This window comes from Hemiscyllium ocellatum, chromosome 6 (assembly GCF_020745735.1).
Source record: "Hemiscyllium ocellatum isolate sHemOce1 chromosome 6, sHemOce1.pat.X.cur, whole genome shotgun sequence".
Taxonomy (NCBI): Eukaryota; Metazoa; Chordata; class Chondrichthyes; order Orectolobiformes; family Hemiscylliidae; genus Hemiscyllium; species Hemiscyllium ocellatum.
Window position 1 is genome coordinate 62,676,692 of NC_083406.1, and position 8,234 is coordinate 62,684,925.

The 8,234-nt window shown below is 41.2% G+C and overlaps 1 protein-coding gene across 1 annotated transcript; it reads left to right on the plus strand.

Moving 5' to 3' along the window:
* The first annotated feature begins 421 nt into the window (after positions 1-421).
* On the plus strand, positions 422-2,960 carry LOC132816427 (protein FAM181B). Its single transcript, XM_060825998.1, has one exon. The coding sequence runs from the start codon at positions 725-727 to the stop codon at positions 1,802-1,804; it is 1,080 nt and encodes a 359-aa protein (XP_060681981.1). The 5' UTR covers positions 422-724; the 3' UTR covers positions 1,805-2,960.
* Positions 2,961-8,234: the final 5,274 nt, after the last annotated feature.

Consider the following 8,234-nt stretch of genomic DNA (forward strand, 5'->3'; position numbering starts at 1 on the left):
ATTTACGAGGCAATTCAGAGAAAGTGCAGAGAGGGGGAGTGATTCAAAACAGACTGAGAGAATACTGAAATCTTCATAAATTGTCAACAAGCACCCCCGCCACCACCACCACCCTCCACTCTATCCCACCCAAGCATTGAGGAGTAATTCAGAATACGGGGAGGTCCAAAATTAATATTTTACATATAAAGCCAATCTATTTTGACTCGAGCCGCTTTATTTTCTCTGCTTCCGAGGCTGAAGTTTGGTGGTGCTGAACTTTATACTGCAGTAATGAAGTGCTTCTTCAAACCGTGTCCAACCTCCTTAAGCTGTCCGATTTAATGAATTCACAGCTCTATAATAGGATCTGAGTCGCTTTTGACTCACTGATTCGAGTGACGGGAAACGGATATTCTTTGCAGCCGGAGCCTATAGCGAAGCACATTCATTAAAACACTGTTCACAGGGTTGGGGCGGGACGGCTGAGACCATGCGATGATGTATTGCCCAGTTTCTTTGGAACAATCTTTAAGGGAGTGAACAGCGGGCTGGATTGAGGCTGGAGAGAGCGCGGCGGTTTCCCAAGGATTTGCTTGTGCTTTTGCCCTCCTCGGGGCCTTGGGCTGAAGTGAGAGCCGGTGCATGCTCACGTTGGAGCACTTCCCGAAGCGGTTCCTGGAGGATGAGCTGGAAAACCTAGCACTGGGCCACTGCTAACACCGGGAGGCAAAGGGCGCGGGAGATGGCTGTGCAGGCTGCCATCATGAATCCTCACTTCATCCATTTCTGCTTCCCCGGTTCCTCGGTGGAGTACGAGGTGGAGAGTGCTTACAGCGGGGCCCTGCTGGGAGAGGTGGGCAGCTCCGGGGAGTTGAAGGAAACCACCAGCGCCCTCCTCAACTTCATCGACTCAGCCTCCAGCAACATCAAGCTGGCTTTAGACAAGCCGGTCAAATCCAAGCGGAAAGTCAACCACAGAAAGTATTTGCAGAAGCAGATTAAGAGGTGCACCGGGATGATCTCCGGCGGCAGTACCAGTTCAGGAGGGGGCCAGGAGGCGGCCAGTAAGAGACAAGTGTCTCTGTCCTCCTCCTCCAGCGGCGGCGGCGGTACCGGCCATTTCCAGTGCAAGCCGCCGCCCAAGAAGGACGCCTCCCAGTCAAGCCTCCAAAGCAAGTCCCTGGCGGCGCTGTTTGACTCGGTCCGGGATCTCCGGCGATCGGCGGCGGGTGACCGGGCCCTGGTGGCGGCTGCAGCCGCCGGGAGCAGCAAGAAGATCCCGCTGAGGAACCGCAACTTGCCGCCGTCTTTCTTCACCGAGCCGGCCAACGTGAAGATCACCTCGACCTCCGGGATGTCCCTCAAGGACCTGGAGAGGGGCAACCCCGAGGCCGCCGAGTTCTTCGAGCTGCTCGGGCCGGATTACAGCAACATGATCTCCGGGCAGGAGCCCTTCCTGGGCTCGGCTCTGCGGATCCAGCAGGAAGGCAGCTGCGAGCTCGCCTCGTACGATTCATACCGCGGCCTGGGCTCCCTGGGCGGCAGCTTGGCCCACTTCCCGGAGCCCTGGCTCCCCTGCAGCGCCGCCAAGAAGAGCCCCACAGGCGGCTGCAACCTCGCCGTGAGCGAAGGGGCTCGGACACTGCCCGTACAGACACCGTTATATCCCAACAACCCAGCCGTAAACTCTTCACCCATGGAGGAGCCCCCAGTCAGTTTAGCCAGCTTCCCGCAGTTTTTCCCGGAATGTTCACTCCCGCAGGTCCCCTACGAATACAGCCCGGGATATAACTGCAGCAGACAAAACTTCCCGAGTCTTTAATCATCCCCGTTTTCCAGTCACTACTTCAGCACGCAAAGTCTCTTGAACTGGGCTCCGTTGTATTTGACCAGTGTTACAGGTGAATTGTTCAGAAAGGGAGATCGGTAAAAGGCCCTTTTTTTGTACTTTCCAATACGAATCCGCAATGTGCGTTCACTCGAGCCATACCTTACTTTAGAATTAAGGCACAGTGCGTTCAATTCCGTCGCGACGAAGACGACACTTTTCCACTGTGTTTTACACAAGGGGACCAGCTAATAGCGAGGATCCTGGTTGCTAACATTTTTTAGGGCAAACAATAATGGCTGGTTATTATTCCGTGTTAGTTTAGACCACGAAATCGTGTAAAACATGAGCAGGCGTGCTGTAATGGGGTATGAAGCTTGTGCTGAATTGCAAAACGGGTCCTTCCAACTTCCAATGTTGCATGAAAGTCGAAAAGAAAAATAATCTTTTACTTCAAGTTTGGCGTTGTTGTCTTTCAAACGGCGTTTAGATGCAATTGCACTTTGTGGATTGAAAGATTTGACTAAGTCTGTATTGATTCAGCGAACAGTTCTGTACGTGACAACGGACGACAAGTCCCGCACTGCCAGTACACAAACATAATAATAAGGTATATTGTAGTCAAAAAATCTGTTTAAAACGATATAATTTTGAACGTGTACACCAAAACATTGGGTAGCTAAACCCAATCTGCTGCGTTAGATTAATGGATACTAAGGAAATGCGACACAGTTAACATTGAACCATAATTGCATTTGGTTTTGGAACAAATAAACGTTTTTAGAATTTGTTTTGTATAGTTATGGAAGGCCCACTCTGTTAATGTCAAACATCCGCATTAACCGTCAATATTTTGTTTGTCTATGTCTCGGTTTCCATTTTATAAATCTAAATTCCTGGCACCCTGCTGACAACAATATTAGTTTGCCGATGTTATCTTTGTTCAGTCCCCAAAGAGACAAACAACTCTGTCAAGAATTGTTCACCAGGATATTCATCTTCTCCTAGTACCTGCTGTGATTTGGTCTTAGTGTCCTGTCTTTTTAGAAACCCCCTGATCTGTGTTACTTCGCGCGAAAGATACTAATTCCAGCTACGTCTCGAGTGAAAGGTCAACAGACAAAATAAAGCTGGTCTTTATTTTCGGAAACCATCTGGTCTAGTTTGAAGTTTGTTTTCTTTTCCCGAGTGGTGGAGGTGGCGGGGGATGTGGAGAAAAGTCAGAAAAAACTCAAGGAAATCACAAACCTGGTGGTGAAAAGATAATTCCCTACATTTCCCAGGCACTGCTCTGTATTATCCAACAAACAACTTACTTTCGGTTAAGTAATACTCGCCAATCAGATTATCCAAATGCAGCTTCTTCAATATTTTCGTTTCTAACATGATCTTTCCTTTTTGTGGTGTGACCCTAACTATATAACAAAACAATGCATTTACATGTTTATCGCTGGGGAGGGGGGAGGGGAGGAGAAAGGAGGGGGAAGGAAAAGGAACTCATGCCTGTACATTGTCCCATAAAGATTTATCAATGACCCCGAATTGTGTTGGAGACTTTGTAAAGTTATGTAGGCATTGACCACTAACAAAGTTGGTTTTCTGCATAAGTCATATGTCTTCACCAGAAAGCATCCAGCTTAACCAAAACAACAAACAAAATTACAAGTAAAGACTAATTATTGAAATTTCACCATATGTATCCATAAAATAACCTACAATCCCATTTGAGGCCAAATATGAAATTTTGAAAGATAATTTTAAGCATCATAAAACTTTGTTTATTTACGATACTGGAAAGGAGTTAGACAGAAAAAAAATAAGTTAAATCCCTATTTGGCTTAACATCAATGATTGGATTTTTGTTTTGTTTAATGGAAAGGAACATGAATTTGGTTTCTTGGATGTCTCACTTTTCCAGCAAATCGTCTTTGCAAGATGTTGCAGAGCATTACTGACATGAGTGCAATATTGCAATGTATTTAAAACATGGTACATATCTTCATTCTTTTGCTAATTTTCTCCTTTGTCATATTTTAAAACTTCATCATTTAGATTGTGGAATCCAAAATGTATCAATGGCTGATTGGCATCACCTTGAAAAACGACAAGTCCTGTTAAAACTTATTGAACGGTTTAATTTTGTACTTTCTAAAGAATGGTTTTGATCATTGAATTATACTTGAGGATTTTTTTTTCTCCCCAGGAATGTTCATTTACTTAAGTTAGGCTTTTCATGAGAAATCCACATTATTCACCACCATTTGTATCCAAACTGCTGACACATTCTGGACAAATCCACAATGTTCTGTTAATGACTAAAGCTTGCTACAAAACATCTTCCATTGCCCTCTATAAAGTCAGTACTTTCCTTGGTGTGGTTGCTTCCAAGTTATATAGTTTTTCAAATGCTGCTGAATATTGTTATCTAAGTTTAATATTGCAGCATTCTGAAAAAAGAAGATTTATGAAGGGAATAAAATGTTTACCAGGCAATGTGGCATATGGTGAACGAATGACATTAAATTCCCACGTAATACAAATTAAATTAATTGCAAGGAGGCAGTGAAAAACTGGCATTTTCCCAGACAATGCAGTTGTTACAGCAAAGAGAAGCATCCCCCTCTTGCATACCAAAACCATGCCCCCATTATTACACTATTTTTGTTTTAGTTTCATCTCAGCAGTTTTGTAAAAAAGAAGGTTGAACTTCATTTTTGGAAACGCAGCTTTGAGTTCTTATGTTTATAAACAAACACCAAATTATTTTTAAGACCGTATAGGAGTTTTAAAACACTGGAAATCTTAACCAGAATAACACCTACCAATAGCAGAATGTTCAGGATTGCCGTTAAGTGCAACTCTGCCAAAATTATTTTGGAACAAAGCTCATGAATTAGATTGAAGTTAAGTCTTAATGTGATTCTAGTCTAGAAAATAATTTTCCATCAGTGCCAAAAAGATTAACAGCAGGCATACAGAAATTATTAAATTGAAAGGAAAAGTGAGACCCAGCTTGAATGAGTACCTAAATAGAGAAAGTTTGAGATTTAGCTTTCCAATTAATAATTGCCTCTTGTTACAGAAAAAAAGCTGTTCTTCCTTTGAATGCTTGTGCTTGGGGCAAGTCATGACTTGATGAATCCCAAATTCCGTTGAAACATCATGACTCCGATGTTAACAACAGTAACTTCATCTATGCATTCATTATTACTTTCACGATAGCTTTATTATTTTTGGAGAACAAACTAACATATTTGCACATCAATTTTGCAAGAAACTGCCATAACCTTGATCCTTAATTTTTATTACTCCCTGTTAAAATTCAATTAGAGTTCACACCTTCCCCGCAATACTAAAATATATTTCAGTTTTCATTGTAATTGCATTTAGTGGATTTTGATCAACTCATACTTTGTTCCTCCATCCCCAAAGGATATTTAAATTACCTTTCATCCACCTGCGCCCCCCCCCCCCCCCCACTATGATTTTAAAGCCCTTTTTCCTGCAACAACCTGCCTAGGCATACTTCCATTTCAAATCAGCAAAAGGTGTCTGGAATGTAGTGTGGGAGATTGGAAGGCAAAGTTAACATTTAGATGCTATGTGCTAGCACAGGGCAGAAAAAGCTGTTAGGAATTCATCTGTGTTTTGTGACTTAAGTGTTTAGAGAATTTGTGTCACCTGGAAGGAAATCAACCAAAAATGAAACTCAAGGGAGAGGATGTGATCCAAGTATAAGCTGGCTCCACTTTTATCTATAAACTAGGAAATAATAAAAGTAGGAGGTAATTTTGGTTAATTACTTTTATTCCTTTCATTTCTCATTGTTACTCTGCATCCAGATGTCCCAAACCATTATTTTTCCCTTTGATGGCTCCAGGAAGGAACCTTCAAAGTATTTCTATAGTTTATTTTCTAATTTTAGTGCAGAAAGTGCATCCAACAAATGTACATCAGTTTCACAATCAATATTTTAGGCATTCAATTTTCAATTCAAAATTCTTGTCCAGATGTAGGGATACAAACAAAGAGCTACTGAGTAATATTATCTATCCTTTGTGGGAGCCATTGTTTGACTAATTTATAGGCATTCGTTGAAGAAGTAACAAGCAGGGCAGATAATGTAGAACTAGGAGACATAATGTATCTGGATTTCCAATAGTTTTTAAATAAGGTGGCACATAAATAATTTCTGCCAAAGAAGAGCTCATTGTATTTGAGTAGCTATTAATTTGCATAGATGATTAGTTAGTTCACATGAAACACAGCCTGTTAAATTATAATTTTTGGCTTGCCAATCTATAGCTAGTAGAGTGGCTCGGGGATCTCTGGTAGAGCCTCAACTATTTAAAATCCGTGTTTAATACTTGGATGAAGGGACTGAGTGTGTAATTGCTAGATTTGCAAATTAACCTATATAATTTGGAAATCAAGTTCTGAAGAAGCCATAAAAAAAAATATATATAAGATGAATGAATGGGCAAACATTAGGCAGATGAGCGTACTATGGAAAAAAAATGTAACTTGTTCACTTTGGCTAGAAAAGTAGAATATTACTTAAGCGGAGAGAGATTGCAAAAATCTGATAGAGAGGGAACTGTATGTTGTTTTATACAAATCACTGGAATACAGGAATAGACAAATAGAAGGCAAATAGAACACTAGTCTAAAATGCAACTGGGATGGACTATAAAAGATGAGAAGTTCTGATATAATTGTACCGGGCTTAATAAGAATCTATCACTTAGTTGATTCATCGGATTGTCTTGTAAGGTATATTTAAGCAGTTTAGTTAGTTAGTTGAGCCGTTTAGTTAATTAGTTGATACATGGAAAGCCATCTTCTTGAAGTGCATGGGGATGAAGGGGGCTTAGCAAAGAGGATGTTTCCTCTTCTTAAAACTAACGGATACAGTTTTAAAATGTGGGAGCTTCCATTTAAGTCAGATAATGAACAGGCATTTCTTCTCTCAGAATGTTATTAGACTTCGAAATTCTTAAGCCCAGAAAGCAGAGGATGCTAGGGCATTGAATACATTTAAGACTGGCTTAGATAGTTTTTTGATTGTCGAGGAAAGCAGGAAAATGGAGTGAAAATCGCATTCAGATCTGCCATGATCTTAATTCTAAATCCTTTTCTTATGATCTTTTGGCCCATCACTTTTGCCTGTTGTATACTAACAATTTTAATGCCTTGGTAAATGCGGCATTTGGAATACCGCTGTACAGTGCTTGTACAGGTGCCACAGCATCTCAAAAACAAAGGCTGAAAGTTATGGAATGGGTTGGGAAATGAATGGATAGGTCTACATTAGTAGTGGTGCCACTTCGATAAACCTAGTAATTAACAAAAATTTCAGAAGCGCTCTGACTGCATTTATCATCATTCTTTGTCTGACAGCAACAACTATTCTTCAAACATGAACAATAATAACGCTGGGATTGTGCCACAAAATTTGAAACTTGGCTGATCCCAGAAAAATGAGAGTTTCAGTGATAGGTCAGACAACACTGTTGGCAATCCATGTTAATATGTCAGGAGAGTTTCATAGACTGAAGAATCTTAAACCACAGCAACTGAAGCAAATGGGGAATGGATGCTGTTAAATCTGCTTCAGATTTTCCTGGGCTTTCTGACATTCACTCAAATCAGGAATAGCTCATCTCTCCTCTTATAAACAGAATGACATAAATTTGCCAATGGTTCCTAGTTGTCAAAGGATATATTGCCCTACAATCTGCAATGTCATGGCATAGCATATCTCCTACTCTATCATTACCCACCCAGTCAAGGGTTCAATCTAGTTCAGTGAAGAGTGCAGGAAGGAATGGCAGGAGGATAATCAGGCAGTGTTAAAAGTGAAGCTACAACAGAGGATTATTTGTAAGTCAAAAGCAGGATCAGCAAGTGATAAACGGAGTGAAACTTTACCACAATAAAAAGCTTGATGATGCTGGACAACTAAACAAATCACTGGAACAGCGGTCTCTGTGAATATCCCCCTTCTCATCATGGGGTGCTCAGTACATCAGTGCAGAAAATAATGCTGAAAAATTGCAATAATCTTCAGCTAGAAGTGTTGAGTGGATGATCAATATTGGCCTCCTCCAGAGGTCCCTAACATCACAGATGCCAGTTTACAGTTAATTTGGTTTAGTCTATATAGTATCAAGTAATAGCTGAAAACACAGGAAAATACAAAGGCTATGGATTCTAAAGGTATTCTAGTACTGAAGATTTGTCTTCCTTAGTCTTCCAGAACAATATGAAACTCTAGCCAATCTGTTGCAGCACAGTTACAACTCTGGCATCTACCCTGCAATGTGAAAAATTGTCCAGGTATGTCCTGTCCAAAATAAAAGGACCAATTCACCTCAGCCAATTACTATCCTGTCACTCTACTCTCAGCAATATGCTGGAAGTT